Source organism: Sminthopsis crassicaudata, chromosome 3 (assembly GCF_048593235.1).
Source record: "Sminthopsis crassicaudata isolate SCR6 chromosome 3, ASM4859323v1, whole genome shotgun sequence".
Taxonomy (NCBI): domain Eukaryota; kingdom Metazoa; phylum Chordata; class Mammalia; order Dasyuromorphia; family Dasyuridae; genus Sminthopsis; species Sminthopsis crassicaudata.
Genome location: NC_133619.1, coordinates 458723194 through 458748429, shown reverse-complemented (window position 1 = coordinate 458748429; position 25236 = coordinate 458723194). Strand labels below are relative to the sequence as shown.

Sequence of the window (25236 nt, the reverse complement as noted above, 5' to 3'; positions counted from 1 at the left end):
GACCAATTCCCTAAGAGAGACTGAGGAAGTTGGAACTGGTTTCAAATATTGACAGAGACAAAAAAAAAAGCCCAGCAAGAACACCACTTACAAAACTGATAAAGTAGACAACCCTGTGCCTTAAGAGTAAGTTTAAAAATTATATATTTTTAATAGTGGTACCTCTTCTTCCTTGGTCCTGAAGGGAGAAATAATGACTATTATCCATAAGTTTTCAGGAAAGTCTTTTCCAAAAAAACACACACACAGCCTCCTTAGATTTTTTAACTAGTGTTTGGCTGTGCAGTGAGAAACCATCCTGAGTCCACAGACACATACTGTACATACACAGCCACTAGAGTCATCAGCTAAGTGTAGCAAGACCAAATTGAACAAGCTCACTACTCAGCACAGCTGGTCTCAGCTTCCTGTCCCTGACCATCCCCATCACCTTTCTGTCCAAGAGCATATGCCAAATTTCCTTGGACAGGGAGTTCAAAATGTCATGTTGAAGGATGGCAGCTTGCCATGTGCTGGTGTCAAAAGGGACAGGTGGAGGTATTTTCAGCAGCTATCGATTAAAATGTAGAACTGACCACACTTGATCAAGTTTTGGTTGCAGTTCAAAAATCATGCAGTTAAGAGATATACACACCTTTTACCAGCTGCTAGACCATGCATCTGGTCTCTGGCTCCTTCCAAGACAGGAGCAATGAAAACAATTATGCTGGTCAGCTAATATACTAGCCAACAACTCAGGGACTTTCAAGTTCTATGTTACAAAAATAAGGAATTCCTTCAGGGATGACAGGATCAAAGATTTAATTTAGCACTCTAGAAAAAAAGATCCATACTAATCACAGGACTTGGGTTCAAGTACACCTCTGATACTTACACAAAACTTCCTGAGACCTGTTTCCTCATCTATTTAAAAACAAAAACAAAAACAAAAACAAACAAACAAACAAACAAAAAACCGGCCAGCTTCTGAGGTCCTTCCCAGCTCAATATATACAATTCTCACAGATCCATCTAGTCTGGGGTCTTAAATTAGAAACAAAAAAATGAGATATCTCCATTTCCATGCCCAGCATACATTAGCCTGAACTGGAAAGGGATGCAAATGTCTGAAGAAAGCAAAGTTTCTGTAAATTCTAGAAGATAAAAGGAGTAGCTAGGTGATACTGTGGATAGAATTCCTAGACTGGAGTCAGGAATACTCATCTTTCTGAGTTCAAATCTGACTTCAGACACTTACTAGTTGTATCACCCTGGGTAAATCACTTAATTCTGTTTGACCTGGTTTTTCCTTCTGTAAAATGAACAAGAGAAGGAAATAGCAAACTACTCCAATATCTTTGCCAAGACAACAATCAAATGGGCTCACAAAGGGTTGGACATGACTAAGCAACAACAACAAAAGAAAATGAAAAACATTTAGGACAGTTGAAAAAATATTTCAATTGTTGGGAATTATCCATGACAGTATCATCAAATATAACAAAAAGGATTTTCATACAAGAATTATATGTATTAGAGAAGGAAAAATAAATGGAAACAACCTGCCTGTCCAATAATCAGGAGAGTTAAATAAAACATATTACACTGAAATAATGAAATATCATGTTGCAATTAAATAAAACTGTGGGGAAGACGGCATAGGAAAACCTGAAAAGAGCTTTATTAAAAACTATAAAGTAAAAAGCAAAACAAGAAAGAGTAGATAGGAACTATATGAGTAAAAGTCAATAAGAATGAATGAGGGAAAAAATAATGATGACTTAGAAGGGATTTTAAAATTTATCCTTTATGGGTTGAAATTAATTTAAATGTAAATCATTACTAAGCAAGTTTAATTGTTCTTAAAGCAATTAATTTTAAAAAGCTCTAGAGATGAAAATGAGGTTAACAATAAAACAGTGGTTTAAGAGGACATAGTGGAATGGGAGGGCAGAGAAGAATAAGGGAAAAAGTGGAACTTGGAATAAAAAAGCCGTTTTTACCTCACACACTGTGCCTTTGATCACAGGGGAGAAACAGGTAGGAATGTGACACACACAACTGGCAAAGAACAATGAATTCTCTAGGATCCTTCAGAGTGATTGAAGGCAGCTGTGTTCATTTTCACAGTTTATCCTTCCAGAACAAGCCAAGAACCAGTCTTCAGATACCAACAGATAACAACAACCTGCCTCATCAAATAATATATTAGAAACTAATGTGTATTTTTTAAAAGAAAAGCAATCTTCCACTGAAGGTTTTGCTTGATATCCCTTTTTGTGTGAATGTTAACCTGAGATTATTGAAGATCATACCAAATGGATGGCAGTGACCATTTTAACCTCTTTTTATATCCCTGGTGTTGACTAGAATGCCAGGCACATAGTAGGCACATAAGAAATGTTTACTGATTGATTGACTGCAAGTTTTGTCAAGTTCCCTGACATATAGTAGAAATATGGGTTGGCAGCTACATTCTTAAAGTACTCAGGCATTGATTTCATTTTCAAGGGCTCTCAAAAGGAGAGAGACCAAAAAGAATGGGGGAGGGGACAACTATATGGTACACTCTCAAAAAAAAAAAAGGCAACCAAGATGACCATCAGTAATGATGTGCTCACCAACTTTCTCTTCATTAAAGAAATCTTTATTAGAATGGATTGTGACCATTTCATATTGTGACCATACATGTGACCATGTATTCCTGATTAGAAAAAACAGCTAGTTTTCCAAAGAGGCCTTCTAACAAAAAATTATTCATGGTATTCTATTGACTAGGAAAACAGAGAATACAGGATTTCAGCTTTATTTTTTCTTTAAGGATTAGATAAAGCAAAATGCTCTGCTCCAAACAGGCATTTCCTTTGCAAGCTTAAAGATAAAATACAGTTTTTTCATAAATTTAATTTGAAGTAACTTTATCCTATGGTCCTCTGCCTAAGTACTAAGTAAGGCATAAAAGAGGGAGACATCTTTGTCAAAAGTTTTAGCTGTGGTCATAAAATTACAACGAGAGTCAATCAGCTGCCCTACTGTTCTACCCATCCAAGTCTGTAACTTCTCAGATCAAAACATCTTTCCCTGGCAAAGCAATTCAAATATAATCTCTTTGAGGTTAGACACTGTCTCTTTTTTGAACTTGTATTCCTAACACTTGGCAGAGTTGAACACATACACATTTCTATGGGAAGTTCCCAGAATGACATTTCCTTGCTGTCAAAGTAGCCTTGACAATCTTTGCACAATACTGAAATGTGGTTTTAATAAAAAAAAGTTCCTACGTAATACCATCTATATTATAAATTGAATAAACTGTTCACCACCTAAACTCTATCACAATGATATGTAGACAATAATACAATGATGATGTAGATAACATAGTAAAATTCTGCACCATGGGCTATGCCTTTATCTGCTCTTTATAACTTACTCCTGATTGGACCAAAACTTTCTCTTCTAAGGGGATATTTTACCAACTGCCTTCAAAAGCATTAAAGCATAGGTAAAAGTAATATAATTCACAAAGGCAGCCCAAATTCATAGAATGATTTTATCACAAATGTAATAATTCATTATATATTCATCAATAAGGCACTTCCTAAGCAATAGAAGTAGCAAAAGATACAATTCCCTAAAAAAAAATTCTCCACAAAGCATAATTTTAGCTCATTAAAATCAATCTACTGTAACTACTTCTGTCTTATAACCCAATTAAAATCCATATTCTAGTCAGGTGAAGTAGCCCACATCTGTAATCTCTGGTACTAGGGAAGGCTACGGCTAGAGTCACTTAAGTACAGAAGTTCTGAAAAGTAGTAGGATTGAGAAGAAGTAGCTATGATAATAAGTGCACAGCACCATATAGTGAGTTCTTGAGGGAGGGAGGGAGGAGGGGAAGGAGAAGATAAGGGAAGGAGGAAAGAAGGGAGGGAAGAAAGAGGGAGGGAGGGAATAGGGGGAGAGAGAGAGGAAGGAAGGCAGGCAGGCAGGCAGGAAGGAAGGAAGGCAGGCAGGCAGGCAGGAAGGAAGGAAGGAAGGAAGGAAGGAAGGAAGGAAGGAAGGAAGGAAGGAAGGAAGGAAGGAAGGAAGGAAGGAAGGAAGGAAGGAAGGCAGGAAGGAAGGCAGGAAGGCAGGAAGGCAGGAAGGCAGGAAGGCAGGAAGGCAGGAAGGCAGGAAGGCAGGAAGGAAGGAAGGAAGGAAGGAAGGAAGGAAGGAAGGAAGGAAGGAAGGAAGGAAGGAATTAATTGATAGTATTATAAAGAAACAGATGAATAATTAGAGTGAGATTAGGATTTATATGGTCTCTTTTTAAATGTAAAACAGGTTCAGAGAAACTAAGTGAAAAGCAGATTTTAGTTCACCTTGACTGTTCCTGAATTAGATAACCTCACATTTAATTTTCACAGGTAATAAAATAACCAACACTCTCTCTAACCCTAGATTAGGGTTCTAAACCTGATGTCTGTGAACTTTAAGAAACATTTTTATTTCAATTAATTAGTTTCTTTTGTAATTTTGTGTCTTTTACTTTTTAAGTAATTTTAAGTACTGTTCTGTGGAAGCATACCAAACCTTCCCCAGAATGCCAAAGACATCCTTGACACAAAAAAATTAAAAGTCCCTTTCTTAGAAGATGAATTCTGAAAAATATTTTGAGGAAAGTTCATTCACACATACTACCCTGAAATCAACATTACCTTTAGGCAATTATTATTCTCCTCAAAATTTCTGGTTTCTGTTGCTATACTTTGAGAAACTAGGGGTATTTTTTATTAATATTCATTTCTCTGCTGTTTCTTTTTGGGGGAGAGAGATGATTTTAGGTATGATTTATTTGTTTAATATGGTTGTGTTAAGTAATGGGAATGGGAGCGTAACTAGTGCTATTTTGTATCCTACGGGGAAAGGATAATAAATGGATGGAATTTCAAAATATTTCTTCCCCTCAAGTACTTTGATGCTTCATCCTACAGTATGAAGATAACTACATTCTTAAAGACTATGCTATGTAAGGTTTTATTTAACAAGTACACATCTAGAGAACTTTAGTAGATCTGTTGTCTCACTAAATGGGGATAGGATCTTCACCAGAAGATGGGCTGTCAGGCAATATATCTAATCACAGCAACTTGAGAAGTCATCTATCTGCTGCTGTTGTTATTGTTTGTCTTTTGTTCTCAAAGAGGACCATGACATCAGGGAGGTGATGCCATGACATGCAAATAAATTGGATTTAAGTGAAAGAGGACTGCTCAAGGTCACCTACCTCACTTTCCCCTCTAAAGCCATCTGGATCTGCTGGCCAGATGTAGATCAGGACAACTGGAGATAATTTGTTATAATGTGGATTATCAGATATAATATGTTGATCAGGTTTATCTGCGAAAGTGCTGATGGGTAGAAGACTTCCTTACACCAGTGAAAGCAAAGATTGCTTAGCCTCAGCATTATTTCATCTATAAACTCTTATTTGCCCCACTCATAAAACAAGGGACTCTCCTAATTTAGATAACTTCCTCAGATACAAATAAAGGAAAGGATCCCTGGTGACTATTTTACTGTACTCTTGTATATAATCCTAACAAAACATATTTTTTTCCCCGCTGTGGGCAGTTTATCAATCCAGGCAACTTTTAATTTTTATAAGGCAATGTAAGGTTCTGTGGGATAGCAGGTGATCCAATAAATATAGTGCCAGGCCTTGAGTCAGAAAGAATTATCTTCCAGAGTTCAGATTTGGTCTCAGACTCTGGCCAAGTCTCTTAAACCCTATTTGCCTCAGTTTCCTCATCTGTAAAATGACCTGGAGAAAGAAATGGCAAACCACTCCAGTATTTTTGCCAAGAAAACTGCAGATAGAGTCATGAAGAGTCAGATACAACTGAAAAATGGCAATGTTATGCTTTTTATATGAAAAAAAAGCATTTAATTTGGAAAACAATATGACAATAATTTTTCATTCACAATTCTGCGTAGTATGACACAACGCTAAGCAAGCCTTCTCTTAAAAAGAAGTGACTAACTAAAACAAAGGGTCAGCAAATGGAATACTAATCCTCAAATTAAAAAGTCCTGAGTTCAAAATAGATCTCACACTCACTAGCTGTGTGACTGGGTGAGTCACTTAACCTTTTTTAGCCCCAATTTCCACATTTGCAAAATGGGGATAATAACAGCTCTCAGGGTTGTTATGAGAATAAAATGCCATTTATAAAGCACTTTGCAAACCTCAAACCTATATAAATATTAATTACTATGATTTTGTTAGCATTTTCTTTATGTCAACTAATAAGATATCTGAATTGACATGTTTACTTGAGGAAGCCTACTAAAACTGCCTTCAAGTAAGTGATTTATTTAAGATTACATTGATAATAAGTGGTAGAATAGATCCCAGATGTGTTGGCTCCAAATCCAAAATCCTCTCCATTTGCTTCCACCATTAGGACTAGGAAAAATGCATTTGGTGATCAAGAACTAAAATCTTAAAGGTATAATGTCTGGTACCCTCATATTTATTTCATATTTTTACTAGCAGCAAATAAGCTCTGTAACACTAGCTAAAAAGAACAGATGCATTAGTTGCCACCTCTCTTTACCAAAACCCCACAACAGTCCCTCACTTGATAATAGACCAAAGGAAAAAGGGGGTAATTTTTTTTAATTTAAAAAAGGTATTTTTAATATTTTTAAAAGATATTTTACAGCAAAAAGGGACCAAAAAAATAATGCTAAGACATTTCTATTGCTGTCCAATCCTTTAAAAAACTTTTTGACTATTCAGCAAGAATACAAAAAAGTTCAAAGAAAGGCCTAATCTTTCTTCCACTGGCAAAAACAAAAACAAACAAACAAACAAAAAAAAAAAAAAAAAAAAAAAAAACAGAATCTTTGTGGTTCATAACAAAAATTCTATAGGATTTAAACCTTCTTGCCCCTAATTGGCCTAAGGCATTCTGAGAACCGATAGTTTTTGAAATTCTATGAACAATTCAAACTCAAAATTGCTTGGGCTATTGGGAACAATAAACGTTATATGAGGGTCCAAATGCCACCTTTTGAAATTCTATTATAGAGTCAACCTGGAAATTACTTGAGAAACTAACAATGAATGCCATCAGAAGGGTCAAAGGTTTCTGTTGTAATAAAATGGTTATACAATTCATTAAATTTTCCCTGAAGAAAATCTTCAATAAAGTAATTTTCATAATATAAACCTTTTGAGATGGAAGAATTCATAATTATATAGATATTTTCTTTATTAATGACATGCAGTTTAATAGACCCGGCCTGTATATGCCTCTAAGAGGAAAAAGAAAGCCAACTATAGCTATACAATATAGAACTGAGATTTTCTACAATGGTGAGGCCTCTGAATAATAGTATAATTAATGACTAATGGAAAGGAAAAGAACAGAAGGCATTTTAGCTATTCTTCAGTATGTGATCAAATAGTCTTATTATAACTTAAAGCACCAAATCTTAAAAGAGTTAGCAGTAAACTCAGAGGCTATCTAGTCCAACCTACTTAACACATGAGATTTTCCTGAAATATGTATAACAAAAGTGAAATATGAATGCTGACATATTGTGAACAGAAAATAAACAAATGTGCACACACACACACACATACACACACACACACACACACACACACACACAGAGTTAAAAGTCATAATTAGCTACTGTCCTAAGTTTCTAATGCTGGAATTAATGATTATAAAACATGAATATTCCAAATATTTGGGAATATTATTTTGCTTGAATTCATAATATGTTATAGTTTTTTTAAAACTCTTTAATAACCAGAAGGAAAATAAAAAAGATCATTGTGATTAAATATCTCTATATAACAAACTCGACTTTGTATATGTGTGTGCATGTATCCATGTGTGTATGCACACGTGTGTCTACACACATGTATATGCATGTGTGCACATGTTTACATATGCAATGTGTGTTCATACATATCTGTATTTGTTATGTGTATGTGTGTACTGCACAATTTAATGCAGCAAAATAAAAGGTACCTGATCATTTCCTTTAAAACACCGAACTGCATTAGATGTGAATATAAAAATGAATAGTTTAGTATAATATACTGAGGGAAGGAAAAGGGAAGAGAATAAGACTATATGTAAGGAAATATGTTAAGTACTTTACAAATTTTATATTACTTGATCTTTACAACAACCCTGTGAAGAAGGTGTTGTTATTTGTCCCCATTTTACAGTTGAAGAAAATGAAGAAAAGTAACTTGCTAAGAATCAAACAGGTACTAAGTTTGAGGCTAAATTTGGACTCAAGTTTTCCTAGCACCACCTAGCTGGAAGAATTATGATCTAAAGACAGCTAAGTGGTACAGTGGATAGAACAACATCCCTGAAGAGCTCAAATCTGGTCTCAGATACTTAACATTTTCTATCTGCGCGACCTTAAGAAAGTCACTTAACCCCAATTGCCTCAGCAAAAAAAAAAAAAAGAGAGAGAGAGAGAGAGAGAGAGAGAGAGAGAGAGAGAGAGAGAGAGAGAGAGAGAGAGAGAGAGAATTGTGATCTAGAGGTAAAGAATTTTTTTAAAAGCATACCTTGGTTGATTTTAATAATCATGATTAATAAGATATTGTTTATTTAAAAGTATTTGTTACAATATCTAGTATATAGTAGGTTTTATATAAATGTTCATTCCTTTCCCTCTTTCATCAGTCAACATGTCATTCAAATGTTGAAACTTTTGGAGGAAATGAAATTACTATTAAAATTTTTAAGTGTATATAGGCAAAGAAAATTTAATCAGTATGTTTCCTATAAATTGTTCACTTTTACAATTATTCTTTACCTTAATAGATGGAAGAAAATAGGAATAAATTATGCCTTACCTTCCACACTAGGAGAGGGGAAAGTTATCATCATGAGAACAGGTAGAATCATAACTCCATCAAACATTGTACAACTGTAGAAATAAAGAAAGAAATGTAAGCATGTATACATTTTAACTTCAGATAAAAGCTGTGCTTTTTTTGCATTTTCTAATTCATATACTACAAATCTAACTTCCTGGTATAATGAGGATATTTCCTCAACCTGATGATATACAATGTGTCCTGATATAATGAAGGTATTTTCTCAACTTGACTATATACAATGTGTCTTAGAGTAATTTTAAGTCACTAAGACTTTTCAGGTACCCAATATAATGAAAGGATCAAATACAGAGTGCCCAATCTTGGCATTGAGGACCATCCTTATGCATCCCAAAGATCATCTCTTATTTCCAAATTTCCCTCTGCTTCTAAAAAAGTATTTTCATTCAGTCCACCTGCATTGGATCTAGGGCTTAACAGATTATCTGAATAATTCAAGAATGCTCTCCATCTCTCTACCAGGAAATCCTGGTTTCCTTCCAAATACAGATTGAGGCACCTTTTCTTCCAATTCACTTTGTATTTATTCTTTATGTACTTATATATGTATATGTCTGTATCTCCCCATTTTCTCCCTCTCCCCTCCTTCTTCCCTCCTCACTGCCCTTCTCTTTATCTTGTGTGAAAGATTTTGAATTTTTCAAAGTGTTCAGTTACTAGATAAACATTCCCAAATAATAAGAGCCAGTGATTGTGTAGTCTTTTCAAGTTTAGAAAATGATACCATACATAATATTTGGGGTGGAGGATGGGGACATGGACAAGAGTAGCTCAGGATGAGCAGGATTGGATGAGTTGCAAAATGCATTAATGCAGAGAGGTTCCAAATGAATGAGATCATAGATTCATCTGGGTGACTTAATAATAACCCAGTGAAGAAGGTGATATAACACCCCATTTACATTTTACTTACCATCACACAGCTAATAAGTATCTTGAGGCAGAATTCAAACCCAAGTTTTTCCTAATCCCATAGACCAGGACTTTTATTCTAAAAGCATACTATTCAAGCACAAATGAGCCATCTATTTTGGGTATAAAATTAAAAATTAATACTTAAAAGCCTGAATAGAAAAACTAGATTGTTCCACTAACTTCAAAAAGAAATTAAATGAATAATATTAGGTCAAATGATTTTATTTCTTTTTCTGAAGGAAGGCAGAAGATTTTCTGCTTCTACATTTTTTAGCTATTATTCACCTCCCAAATAGAGATTATCCAAAAGAAAATTAATAAAGGACAGCTGAAAACTTAATGTTTTAAAAGTATGAAATTGCATGTCTATCAAAAAGGAAAAGAGATTATAGGGTTCTTCAAGGAATCTTTGTAGGAATAATTTTGAAACTGGTGTTGGTGTAAGCCTCCACTGTCATTTCTTCAATTTTCTAATTTAAGATTTTGAAAGTACAATTTAAATAACTGGTCTGCCAAAGAGTAAGAAAATCAGTGAGCTTGCTAACAATAATCCTGTAAGTATTTTATTTTTAAAATATAACTACTGTAAAATCAGAGCCTATAAAGATCTTTCCTGAAAACATGGTTGTATTGACAGCAGTCTCATTTACAATACTCATATGTCACCTTTCCCCAAATTTTCCCAGAGGAAGGGGAAAACTCTACTTTATCCAAGTATTTGAAACTTTGGTTCCTTAGTTTGTCTTTATCTTTGGAGATCTCTGATAGCTTCTCCTCCATCTCATCTTCTGTCTCTCTTGATCACTTAACTGGTCTTAGTATATATCTGAAGACCAAGACTCTGCTATTTGTCGTATTTCTTAAAGAGAATCCTATGATTCTTGGTATTGGTTTACAAAACTAGCCTTTTCTATTGGTTTTTAAGAAGAATTGCTTTTGTTACTGTGACTCTGTACTGATTTTTCAATCTCCAGTCACACATCATGGGCCAGAAGTCATCATTTGAAAAAGATTTACTTTGACTTGATCAACTTTAGGTTTGTGACAATGTCCAAAACAGTTGACTCTTTGAACAGCCTACAAACCTGCTGAAAACCTGCTGAAAATCATAACTTCTGCAGCCTTAGTGTTTTGCCTTTATTATGATAGTACATGAAAAGGAATCTCTAAGTTAAAAGAGAAAGAAATCCCTTCTAAAAAGATATTAGGGAGGAGGAGGGAGATGGACATTATTGTTTCATAAGCAAAAATCAACCACCACAATTTTTATCCTACAAATGTAATTAAAAAACAAAAAACAAATAAACAAAAAAAAAAAAACATTCCCCAAAATGCCTTCCATCAAGGCTGGTTAGTTATTATTATGTTCCACCAAAGAACCAAAAATAAAACACTAATTTAGACTCTTGAAAACAAAGACAAAAGTAGATACAGATTTTACTCCCCTATGCTATCTAGCTCAGCCTAATCTACAGTGTTCAGATAGCTGAAAGTCTGCCAAAATTTTTGGAAAAGATGTCAAGATCTCTTGCCGGTTGCCATTTTGTTCTAGAGAATGGAGTGCTGCTGTTAGCTGGGTAATTCAGCTAGTTTAAAAATGATCCTGCAAAAAGGAAAAACATTTTGAAATAAATGTCCTGATCAGATTGTGATCAAAACCCTCATTGCCCTTAAGTCCCAATTTTTGACCTTCAAGGTTTTATTTCTACATAAAACAAATGACTAAAAATACCTGATTTCCCCTCAAATCTTCTGTCCTTCAGTATCATCTTACTGAGTGGTTTCAACTGAGGGAAGAAATTTGAAATTATGGTATAAAAATGAACAGCTTATACACCTTTACTCAATAATTTCACTGCTGGCCATCTACTCTTAATGAGATCAAAAACAGTAAGACTCAATAAGTACCAAAATATTAATAGCTTCACTTTTGTGGCAACAAAACACCAGAAGCAAGGTGGATGTGCATGAAACAACTGACATCTGAATGTAATGGAATTTTTTTGTGCATTAAATAAGAAATTCAGAAAAATATGGAAATGTTTCTACAAATGCCAGTAAATAAAATAAGAACCAGATAAACAATATACATGACAAAAAAAATTAGAAGACCACTAGAAGGAAGCCAAAGTTCAGAGAAATTGTAACTAAGAGAAATTATAACTAATCTAACTACCAAATATAAGACAAAGAAACTTATATACCCTTCTCATGGATATTAATCATAATAGTAGTAATAGGAACTGGAATTTGTAAAGGGTCATGAGCTTTACAAAGCACTATGGACCTTTTCATATCTGAACCTTACAACAACCCTATGACCCAGATGGTATTTTTTTTGGGGGGGTGGAAACTGAGGCAAATATTAAGTAACTTGGATGTGGTCACATAACTAGTAAGTGGCTAAAGTAGCATTTGAAGCAGATTTGTTCTGCTTATAAGTCCAATACTCTCTCTTACCCACTATACCACCCAATTTCCTTGTAGAAATGTTGTAGTGAAGAGTACTAGAAAAACCGAAAGTTTAATACACTGGCAGGTCACAGCCTATCAAATGTTTTTCCTTATTACAAACAAGGGAGCAATTTCAGTGGGATATACAGTCAAGGGAAAGTCATACCCTGGTAAGAAGGGTATAAAATAATATTAACAAAAAAATTAAAAATATGAGTTGAATGGAGCAGGGGAGAGAGAGCACTAGAGTTGGAATAAGAAAGACTCTTCTTCATGATTTCATATCCAGCCTCAGACAGTTAATAGCTGTGTAACCCTTGGCAAGTCACCTAATCCAGTTTGGCTGTTTCCCCATCTGTAAAAGATGCTAGAGAAAGAAATGGTAAAATACTCCAGCATATCTTTTCCAAGAAAACCCCAAAATCAGTCATGAGGAGATACGACTGAAATAACAAAAAAAAAACCTTAGTATATATTTGTATATCTATTACATTCCTATTCCCCTCTCTTGATATAAATTCCTTGAAAGTCAAGATCGTTTCATTTTTGCCCTTAACTGCTTCTTCTTTTTAGCACACATTAGGCACTAATGTATAATGGATAAGAGGTTGGCATAATTTCTGAAGTTCTACCAAAGTATCTTTTTTCTGGAAATTTGTTGTACTCCAAATATTTATGGGTTCTGTCACTCCAAAACCAGTTCAAAAGTTTTATCTGGTGTTAATATGAGGAAAGTTTGGAGGAGCTCAGATAGAGACATGTCTATTCTCCACAATCTTGACTCCACCCCACGTTGGCATAATTCCTGCCATACTGTGACACTTCCTTTCAGCACTACACTAAGAGCACATTACTCCTTTTCTCCTTTCTGACCTTCATCATGTTAATATCATACCTCAGCAGCATTCTCAAATCTGGAATTTCCCTTAGAGTATAGGACCTCCTCAACTTGGAACAGTCATCCATCCAGACTGCATCCTTCTAACTTTGGAACATCCGTCCTTATACCAGGCCTCTTTCCTCATTAGAGTTTTTCACAGGGTCTCCATTGGGGGAAGGACTTTAGGTCAGCCTAATTTCATTTTCCTTCCACCTGTTCTTCTGATTTCCCAAGGTTCTCAACACCATTATAATTCTGCTATCTTCACCACTCTCTTCCCCCTTCTCGTTTTTACTGTGTGTGTGTGTGTGTTGCCTTTTTCATTTGAATAAAATCTTCTCAAATTATCTTTTGTTTTGCCTCTATTTGTATCTTTAGGACTCAGCACACAGTAAGTATTTAATAAGTGCTTGTTTCCTTGCCTTGTTAACTTCCCAATAGTAGATCATAAATATTTCCAAGAAATCAAAAATAGTTCTCCCCCTAAGAAAGTATAGATATCTCTAGACTTAATGTGTCCTTTTCAACATGGTATTATTTCCTGCACTGCCCTAGTCTCATTCTCTTGAGAGACATAATGCTCCCATGGTACTCTACTAAAAACAGATCCATTACCAGGGCAGAAGAGATAAAGCTGCTTTCCAAATCCCATGGTACCCTTCATGCTCCATTTATAGATCACACTGATACTCAGTTTAAGAAACTTACATTTCACTCAATTTTTAACATGTGTGGGCTTGAGACCAAGCTTGGCACTTATCTTACTTGTCAGAATTTACAGCTGGATAAAGCCACAAGATACACCACATACATTACTGAATAATCATCATAACACATTTTGATACAGGTCACAGAATATGCAGCATTGCAATCATCTCTGGAACTCAGGGCAAAAGCCAAAAGAACAGACCCTGATACTCCACCACAATACAGGATGATGTCTCTGAAACTTAAACTGTCAAGAACTTGCCCCAAGTCTAATCTCCAACTCCATCCTCCTCTCTCCACTCCCCTTGATGGTTCCCACCATTTGCTTTGACATAATACCCTTCCCTGGCATTTCTTCTCACCAAACAGAGAGACACAAAACTAATTTACTCTGGGAAGATTTCCTAGATTAACTTCAACCTTTCTCTCATCATTCAAATATGCTTTATCTCCCTCACACTTGAGTACTATTTTCTACTATTCTATTTTGTATTACTTATGCGTTATAATAATTCTGAGATCATGTCTGCCCCAGAAACTGTCTATAAGCAGATATTTAACCTCTCAACCTCAGTTTCTTCATTTGTAAAATGGGAATAATAATAGTGCCTACTCACAAAGTTGCTATGAGGAGCAAATGAGAGAATAGAAAGTGCTTTGTGAACCATAAATCATTGTAGTCATCCTATACCTCCCTTTAGTTATCATAACTTGAGAATCCTAGATATATTTACATCTGGATAAGCACTATGATAAAGATAGAAAGATAGATAGATGAAAAATCATATAGATTATTAGGCATTATGAGAAAGACAGAGACAGACGGAAAACCCTATATGGCCAAATTGACCATGAGCTGGTCACAATCTTGCTGAATCACAATTTCCTCCTTTTTAAAATAAGAATAATTATGGTTGGGCTGCTTAGTTGACTAGAGTTGTTGCAAAAAAAGATCTCAGTAGCCATAAAGCACTATACAAAGAGTTCAATCCCCTGATATTATAAATAAGTAAACTAAGACCCAAAGACCAACTCACCCAAGTTTCTTTTGAGCAAAGACCCTGTTTTCCACTCTTTTAATGTCCTCATCTAGCACCTGTTAAAATTGTATGGATTTATTTTCACTCAAATAATTACTGGCTTATATCCAGGGGTGTACTGGAGCCAACTTGGATTGACTTTAGTATACTGTTAATGGCATGATTTATTGTTTAATGCTAATACAGATTAAACTTAAGAGTGAATCCTAACTGCATTTTACACATGTACACTTACCTAGAAATCCAGTTCTTAAAATTCACCATATAATCACCTTCTTGCATATATCTCTTTAGAAATTTATATCAGTATTTTTAAAAGAAAATGATCAATATTTAAATGCATATGTGATACTTCTACTTAATTTGATATTTTAGAAAAAAGTAATTTCCTCTTCTTAATTAAATTTCATATTTCAAACACCCTAATTATTATATATTGAATAAGTCACTCACTTCCCTAAGTGTGAATAATTATAAAACAGAGAAGTTATACTTGATAGTCCCTCCCAGCTCTAGTTCTATGCTTTTATGATCCAACACAGTTCAGTAGATTATAAGCCTCCTGAAGGCAGGGACAGTGACAATTTTGTTATTGTATTTGCAGCACAGTCTCTTGCACTTAGGAGACACAATAAATGTCTATCAATTGATTCATAATACTGCTATTCCGAAACCTATCTTGGAGAGAGCACTATAACTGAGGCAAATAATTATATCCAACATCCATTTTATTTAGATCTAGAACAATGAAAAGGGATGGTGTTGACAAAGAAAATTTTAGCATAAGGTGAGACCAGGTAAATCTGTATCTTTTTTTCTCTCTGAAGGAAAATTATGTCATCTATGCTTTATTTGATTTCTTTGAGGAAGGAAGTAACTACAATTTAAAACCTACACAGTATCTTTAATTATGCCCACCAAATGGTTTAAGTGAAAGAAGCAAACTTTAGTCCTGAAGAAAAATCCTGGTCAGCTTCTCTGTGTCTCCAGACATCCCCCTTAATAACAAAACTCAAGGAAAGGATTAGGAAACTAAAGGGTAGCAGAAATGAAACTAGTCCCCAATCTTAGGGCTCAACTCTTTTACCTAGGACTGGACAAATCAATTCTATTTGATCAGATACTTTCCTATGAAGGCAACAGCTGATATTTCAGTTCTAATGCAATTTCAATTTCTAAAGAGTTAAAAGAGTTTTTATATTGTGCCAGGAGGGGAATGAAGTTACAGGAGAAGTTATTGAAAAAAATTTTGAAAGAGGAACAGATTTTCATCTTAAAATTTTGTAGTTCAATAATCTTTATCCATTACTACTTTAAAAGTGATATAGAATGAGTTAATTTTCTCTTCCACATGACAGTCCTTCAAACATCTCAAAACTGCTATCATGTCTCATATGGACATGAAGTCCTTTTACAAGTCCATTCTAACCTAAAAACAGATCTCTCAACCATTCTTCACATTACATGGTTTCCAGACCCTTCATTATGCTAGTGACACAACTCTAATCTTTTTGCACAAGACAAGAGAGAAAGAAGGACTCTGTGATAGTTCAAACGAAAAATGAGTTAAGTTTTCTAATAGCTACATCACCCTCTTGATTAACTTAGGGAATGAGGTCCCAAATTCAATTTTCAAGTGTATTTGCCACATCTGAACAGTTAAATTAACTGTCCTTTTATAACCTCCATATTTGAAAATTCTTTTAGCCATATGCAGACCATGTTTGTCCCTCTTAAATTTCATTGTATAGATTTCTACCCCTCAATCCAATCTATCCATTTTTAAAATCTTGATTTTAAAAAGAATTAGCTATTTGACTCAATTACCCATAAGCTCAAATTTTCTCATAGCATACCTCTCTAAACTATCCTTAAAAAGGTGTATACTTCAAAAAACAAGATGCAAGCAAGTATATGCTGACCTATTAACATTCAAAGGGTGTTGTTCTCTTAATACTTCCAAATTCTCCTAATAGCTTTTTTATTCATCCTAGCATATCATGAAAAACTGGAAAAACATTCTTCCCCTTGTTCACATTCCAGAAATGGAAATCACTAAAAACATTTAAGTTGTACTGGTTCATTTGATATGCTGAGAGCGCTGACACAATCTCAGTTGACTACAAGTCACCACAGGAGGCAGTAAGCAAGAGTTCAAGTATTCCTTAATGTCTGCTATCACGCTTGCACCTTGAAAATTCTGCTGGTACATTTACCTTAAAATGAATCAACTGAAAACTGGGAAAGATAAAAAAGAAAAGACATCTTGTTTTTCCTTATACTTTTCTGGATCTGTTTTTACTGGCAAGCTAAGGAAGTTTTAATCATCTTCTCCAGGCAAAGAAAGGAAAAAGAAAGAGGGAGAAGTAGCTTCAGTACTCTTCAATAAATTCATAGGATCACATATCTAGAACTCAACCAGGCCTCAGAATTCACCTTTATTTTATAAGACAGCTCTTGTAGGTCAGGTGATTTGCCCAAGGTTTAAGGAGCTAAATGTCAGGTGAGATGTGACCCTGTCCTCTAATTCTGAAGCCAGCAGACTTCATTTGTTTTTATATTCTGTCCCACATCATTAGTACAAAATTCCTTTATATAGTCCTACTATTTAGTAACTCCATCAAAAAAGAAATTGTTAGTTTGGCATGACTTCTTCATATACTCATGCTGGCTTACTTTTTGACATTCACAAACCATCTGTTTAATAATCTGCTCTTGAATTTTGCCAGTGATTGACATTAAGCTTAGTGGTCTATAGGCTCCATAATTCCCTTTGCCCTACACCTTTCGAAAACTGGGACATTTGCCACCTAACTTCTGGCATCTCTCCTGTCCTTCAAATTTCTCAAAGATCACTGAGAGTAGTTTTGCCATTGCCTGAAATGTATAATTCATTTCTGTCTGGAGAACTGAACTCTTTTGAAGACACATATATTTTCTTATAATCTTTCTCACCATCTTTGGCCATAAATCTCTTTTTCTGTGACTCCTACACTTTCTAGTTTGAAGACAGTTTGTCCTTGAAGGGATATACAATCAATAGGTAAAATTATTCAGCGTTTTAAACTTTTCTCTATGTCCCCCAAATATTGTTCCAATCCTTCCCTTGATCATCTTCCTGCTCCAAAAATACCTTTAAAAGCTCTGTTTTCTTCAAAATCTGCTACAAATGTGTTTACTCTAGATTTTATCATTCCTAATACAAAGGTTTCTGATACAGTTCCATCTTGGTCATATGTCCCTTGCTTCCATCTCGTGTGTGTGTGTGTGTGTGTGTGTGTGTGTGTGTGTGTGTGTGTGTCTCTGCTCTAGGTACCTCTTCTCTCCCCACCTCCTCCACACATAATCATCTCTCCAGTTTGCTTCAGCCAAGTACTATATCTCATTTCTAGCTTGTCAAATGTAATCTTTTGTATATTGTTTTTCCTCTTTTTAAGAATGTTTGAAGGGAAAGTAACTAGCATTCTTCACTGATGTGGCCAAAGTGCCCTAATAATTCCACTTCCCCAAAATAAAATTAAAGCACTAACTTCAGGACAATTACACAAATTTTTAGTCTAAAGTTAGGTTATAGGATAAGAGATATATTCTGGGGATAAAGCTTGAGTTTCTGTTTTAAAAACAACATCTAAACAACTGCCACATCCTACGTGTGACCAAAGTAGCCATTCCCAAAATGACTTTGCAGTCCAAGGTTATATTTAATCAGACCTCAGCATCAGCTGGTTTCCAACACACTGGGCACTGAAGAGATGAAGTAAGAGAGGGATGCACCAGTAATAGACACAAAGTAAACTCCCAACTGGAAGCACCATACCATAAAAATGAATGCAAAACCTTTCAAATGGCTCAGGAATAGCCCACTAAATGATACATTTTTTTTCCTTAACACTCTACTGGTCGAAATATTGATTCTCAAATTGCTATTGCTTGATTTTATATAGGCTTTAATAATGCCTGGGGTCTTTGTATCCAGAATTTCAAGGGATTTGCATATAATTTTATCTTACATGATTGATGAATACAAATGGTTTCTTGGACACATTCTACTGTGTTGAAATCCAGCCCTTGGATCCGCTCATCCTGCACTTATCGAGAATGATTACAGATTGTTTCAGAGAAGTGGAGGATTCAGCTGAAAGAGTTACATTATAAAACATTCAAACCATGTCATGAGAGACAGTTGAAGACACTAGGGATGCTTAGCCTAGGAAAAAGATTAAAGGGGGAAGAGGATGATAACTGTTTTCAAATATTTGAAGGGCAGCCAACACGGAAAAGAGACTGAATCAAGAATGAGTAACTCACATTATCCAAGACCCTTTCCCACATATTTGCCTTACTTTGAGGCAGATATCATTCACTATTTTACAGATTTGGACATGTAATAGTTTCATAGTTATGCCACAGGTTCTCACATTTGTGTATCACATAAACACCTGAGTACATATACAGAACTAAGAACTAGAAGAATCAATACAAGGCAGAAGCAGATCTTCTCTTTTCTTTCCAATAAATCCTATCACCTCTTGATAATTTTTTTTGAGTTGATCCTATGGACAAAAATAGGAAAAAATAGGTAGAAGTTATAAGAGGAAGATTCACGCTCAATACAAGACAGAACTTTTTCACAATACTCAATCAATAAATGTTTTTTAAGCATCTGTTCTGGGACAGACACTGTGTGAGATTCTAAGAATACATATGCAAAAGTGGAACTGCTGAGCTGTAACTACTATAACCCTTGAGGTTACCAGTATAACCAAGGTTACAAGTGTAATCTTTGAGGGTCCCTGTCTTTCAAAGAGAATGTTCTATGGAGGAAACAATACACATGACAAGTAGGTGGCATTCAAAAGAGACCAATTAGAAGATATAGTCTGAAATGAGGTTCAGATTAACATTACTAACTGTTCAACTGGAGGATTCAGCTGAAAGAGTTACATTATAAAACATTCAAACCATGTCATGAGAGACAGTTGAAGACACTAGGGATGCTTAGCCTAGGAAAAAGATTAAAGGGGGAAGAGGATGATAACTGTTTTCAAATAACATAAACTAAGAGTTATGAGACCAATTCAAGAAATACTATGCAACTGATTGGGGAGAGGAAGAAGGGGAAGAATCATGATTTCCATGGTTTTGAACTTAAGTGACTTTTAGAATGATGATGTCTCAAATTACTGTCTTACATATCTCATAGTTGCTTTGAATAAACAGTATACTTTATCTCATAATTCTCCTTCCCTTCCCCTAGACTGCTGGGCAGCAAATGAAATATAAAGACAAGAGAAACTTCATAAACAGAAAGGAGTATACATCATTCACAGTTGCACATGGCACCTTCATTAAAACTATGTACTAGAGGCAGCTAGTTAGTGCAGTGGATAAAACACCAACCCTGAAGTCAGGAGGAGCTGAGTTCAAATGTGACTTCAGAATTTGGAACTGTGCTCAAAAAGTTACCAAACTGTGCATACCCTTTCATCCAGCAGTGTTTCATTATACACTTCAATAACAATACTATATGATGATCAATTCTGATGGATGTGGCCATCTTCAACAATGAGAGGATCCAAATCAGTTCCAACTGTTCAGTAATGAAGAGAATCAGCTACACCAGGCAAAAGAACTATGGGAAATGAGTGTAGACCACAATATAGCATTTCTACTCCTTCTGTTATTGTTTGCTTACATTTTTGTTTTCCTTCTCAGATTTTTTTTACCTTCTTGCTAGATCTAATCTTTCTTGAGCAGCAAGATAACTGTATAAATATGTATAATTTTTTTGGATTTAACATCTACTTTAAGATATTTAAGATGTATTGCCATCTAGGGGAGAGGGTGGGAGAAGGAAAGGAAAAGTTGGAACAGAAGGCTTTATAAGATCAATGTTGAAAAACTACCTATGCATATGTTTTATAAATAAAAAGCTATAATAAAAAAACAAATAAATAATAATAACAACAACAACAAATCTGGCCTCAGACACTTAATACTTCCTAGCTGTGTGACCCTGGGCAAGTCACTTAAACCCCAATTGCCTCAACAAAACAACAAGAACAACTATGTACTGGAGCATAAAATGCAGAGAAGCAGAAATAATATGTTTTATGAAATAGTTCTAAAGTGCTAAGTATCACAGTTCCAAGTACTATAGGTGCCTAAAAATATTTATTCCTTTTCATCTTTACCAAGGACAATGCAGAAAAATTATACTCAATCATAGTCAATAAAGGGGTCCCACAGAAAGGATTAAAAATTAATTGAATGTTAATTTATTCCTAAAGAATTATTAAGCAAAAGAAAAAAATCACAGAAACACTAAATAATTTTATTAAAGATAATGACAATAAGGACAAGTGTTTGAAATGCAGTCACGGTAGTCCTTGGGAGAAAATGATTACTGTATCTCTAAATGCTTACATTGCCAAAAGAGAATGAACAGGGCAAATGGACTGAAAAAGCAGAATGAAACAATGTTTAGTATATAGCCAAAGTAGGAATTTACTTTGCTTGACTAGACATATTTACACATTTGTCACAAGGGCTTCTCCCCCCCCCCCCATTTCCAACGGGAGAAAGACAAAAACAATAGCAAAGATTTAATAGCCCTTTTTTGAGGAAACCAAGACTGAGAGAGTTTAAATAACTTGTTTAGAGTCACACAACCAATAAGTTTCTAAGATTGTATTTGAACTCTGGTCTTCCTGACTTCAGGTCTCCAATACTGTATTCATGGCACCTTTCTCCCTAATTGTCTTAGAATGTAGATTAATTTAAAATGCAAAATGTAATTATAAACATAAAATTATAAATAAAATCAAAATAAGGGAATTTTATCATTTTCCTATTTGTTTTTTAACTCAACATGTCTTGGGAGGATGGAGGAAAGGGTGTACGAGATGAAATAAGTTATAACCCTAAGCAAAACTCACTCATAAAGCTCTGTACTTTGACAAGTTTATTAGATTTAAACATTCACATTTCAGGCAAACTCTTCTACTTACTGTCTTCATATACATTTCATCTTTTACCTTCCCTCCATTGCCTCTATATGGACAGTCCATCTCTTCCCTTTCCCTTAAAAGCATTGCCTCTTCACCTCCATCTCTCAAAATCCCTAGTTTCCCTCAAAAACTCAGAAAAAACTGTTTCTGTTTCAGGCCTTTCCAGATATCACCAGGTGCTGCTATGCCCAACCACTCACTTGCCTTTAGAAGCAGCTTCCAGACGCGGTGGATAGAGCACAGGGCCAGGAGTCAGGAACACTTGAGTTCAAATACAGCCTCAGATACCTTCTAGCTGCGTGATCCTGAGGAATTCACTTAACTTCTGTTTGCCTCAGTTTCATCTGAAAAAAAAAGAAAGAAAAGTTATAGTATCTACTTCCCAGGGTTGTTGTAAGTCTGAAAAGAAATGACATTTGCAAAGTGCTTAGCATAGTGCCTGGAACATAATAGGTACTACATAAAATCCAGCTTTTACTTTGATTATTTTTTGAATTTACTTATGTATAATTATGTTTTTAGAATATAAGCTCTTTAAAAACAAAAAGTATTTCATGTTATTCTTTATACCTCAATAGCTAACATAGTTTTTAAATACTTGTTGACTGACTTGATCCTTCATGGGATTTACAATAACAGAATATGAAAACAATCCAAATAATATTAAACATAAAAGGAGAGTTCCAAAGGACAAACATGAATATATAATAACTACAAAACATTCCTTACTTCTTTAACCTAGTAATCTCACTGCTATATAAATATATATGTGTGTGGCATACATATATATGTGTGTGTGTGTATACATGTACATTTCCCTATTTTAGAGAGACTATTATGAACAAATTAATTATATAAATATAATTCTAACAATTGTGTTTCTAGAACTGAGAATAACCTGTATGCTCAATGATATGGCAAAGACTGAGCAGTGATTTATTAATATACTAGAATATCCTTGTACCAGAAATGAATAGAAAGAAATTTGGGAGGACTTTGTATGAAGTGATATAGAGACTCCGAATAAAAACACTGACTCTAGCCATAGGAAAAAATATAACAGCAGTTATGAAGTTATTTTTAGAAAGAGATAAAGATCAAAAGAGAGCATGGAAACAAACAGAACATTTGTTATCTTTAAAAATACATTTGTTTTTATGTAAAATCCTCTTTTACATTTATTTGAATGTTTCTGTTGATAGTTACTAAGTTTAGAATTTTTTAAAAGTTAAAAAAAAAAAGAAAAAACCCAAAGTGCATATAAGCAGAGATCTGAAAAAGGAGATATCAATTGGGAATAAGCACTATCATCCCACCTGGTTTAATGTAAACTTTTCATTTAGTCTCCTGGCCATGAAAACAAGATGCTCATAATAATCCTGCCCATAAACCTCTTCACTGTGAACACACACAAGAAATCTTATCAAATTGGGCCAGGACTACATATATTGTGGGCCTCTAGTCTGGGTATACCTGTAGCCTGGAGATTGGATGACCAGCTCATATTCCATAAGGTTCCTTGGAGAGGATATTTTGGGGGGAAGAGGAGGAAAGGGCACAGAGATTTGTAAAAAGAGTTTTCATGTTATGCATAAGTTTTCATGAACTGGAGTTTTCTTTCTTCTTTCCAGGAGATTCTCAGAATTTCCAAATCAAAGCATCTCTAGAGAATCCTATGGGTTTCTGTCTTCAATTTAGGTAACTTCTGGCTCAGACTCATTCCTGTAAATGCCTAATTACTTTTGAGGGCAGCTAGTTGGTACAGTAGGTAAAGTTCAGCACCTTTTAAAGTCACCAAGAGTTCAAATTTAACTTTAAACTGGGGCAAATACTTCAGTTTCCTCATCTGTAAAATGAAGTGGAGAAAGGGCAGACCACTTCAGTATCTATCAATAAAACTCCAAATGGAGTCAAGAAGAATAAGAAATGACTGAACATTGTACACACACACACACACACACACACACACACACACACACACACCCCTACCCCTCTCAGTCTCAAAGTAAATACTTTCTGCTGGTTTCCTTTCTTTTTGTGACCTAGTGTTTTAACACATCCCACAAACCAACCCAATGGATAAGATGAAACAGAAAAGAGGGGGAGGGAAGTGGGTCTAAATTAGCCATTTCTGGTGTAGGAAATGCAGATTAGCTTTTGTTTTGCAATTTATAGTCAGAGGGATGAAAGGTTAAATTAGAAAAAGAAAGTCTCTGCCCTGGAGGAATTTTTAATTTACTGGTGGAAGACAATACACAAAAGGAAGCAGAAGGTGTCAGGATTCCCAGGAGAAGGTACAGGTCACAGGGTGATATGGTGTAGTTCTTGCAGTCCAAATCAATCATAGCATCTTATGGGAAATGAAGAGCTAGATGGAAAATTCTAAGCCCTCTATAAAAGGAAGCTTTGGGAGAAGTGACTAGACTGAGATCACATAGAGGGCTAGTGGAGTAATAATCTGAATCAGGAAGACTTAAGTTCAAATATAGACTTAAACACTCCAGATCACCCTGCCAAATCACTAAATTTTTCTTGATTTCTTTCCTCATCTGTAAAAGGAGTATAATAATGACACCTACCTCCCAGAGTTGTTGTGAGGATCAAATGAGATGCTATTTTAAAAGCACCTTGTAAATTTTAAATATATATGTATGTATATATAATATTTGTGTATATGTGTGTATGTATACATAGATATTATTTTTAGTAGCCAGTATGGGGCAGACATGTAACCTGAAGCCAGGTCTTCCTGACTCAGAAGCTTCTGTTCTCTATTCCATAAAACAAGCTGCCTCTTCAGGCAAAAAATAGTTACTTTCAGGTATATGTATAGGTAGACTTCTCCCACATGGGGAGTGAGCAAGTTTTTTTTTATAAATGCTTGCCTTACACTCAAGCACCATCGAGGTATGGGAAACATGATTCAAAATTTAAAAGACCAGAGTTTAGTCTGAGAAGGGAATAGCTATTCAGAAAAACAAAAAAGGAACACTGAACTAGTATATTATAATAATAATAATCTTATCTCATTTTAAATCATACTTCCTTATGAATTCAAGCAAGAGGTCTATACTTCCATCACCTCTCCTAATTATCCTGATAACCAGTTAAGCATTTCAGAGATTTTTGTTTTAATCCTATATTTCAAGTGTTTCAACAAAACTCAGTTCTCTTTAATAAATCCTTCCTAAGCACTTCATCAGAAATCCAAGATTTACCTTGGGAAAATATAGCTTCATTCATGCTCTTTTGATTTTGGAATTATTTAGGGCAGCAACTCAAATGGCAGGAATTTTCTAATATATGTTGAATATAACCATTCCCAAT

The 25236-nt window shown here is 34.9% G+C and overlaps 1 protein-coding gene across 2 annotated transcripts in view; it reads right to left on the bottom strand.

Moving 5' to 3' along the window:
• Positions 1 to 25236, bottom strand: part of ACVR1 (activin A receptor type 1) — a 148387-nt gene that overhangs the window by 59586 nt on the left and 63565 nt on the right. The window contains exons 2-3 of one of the 2 annotated variants that reach the window (XM_074303404.1): positions 22110 to 22253; positions 8858 to 8931 (exon numbers count right to left, since the gene is read on the bottom strand). In XM_074303404.1, the coding sequence (XP_074159505.1) occupies positions 8858 to 8924 (67 nt within the window). In that variant the 5' untranslated portion in view covers positions 8925 to 8931; positions 22110 to 22253. The remainder of the gene's footprint in view (positions 1 to 8857; positions 8932 to 22109; positions 22254 to 25236) is intronic. The other variant, XM_074303403.1, reaches the window with a different exon arrangement.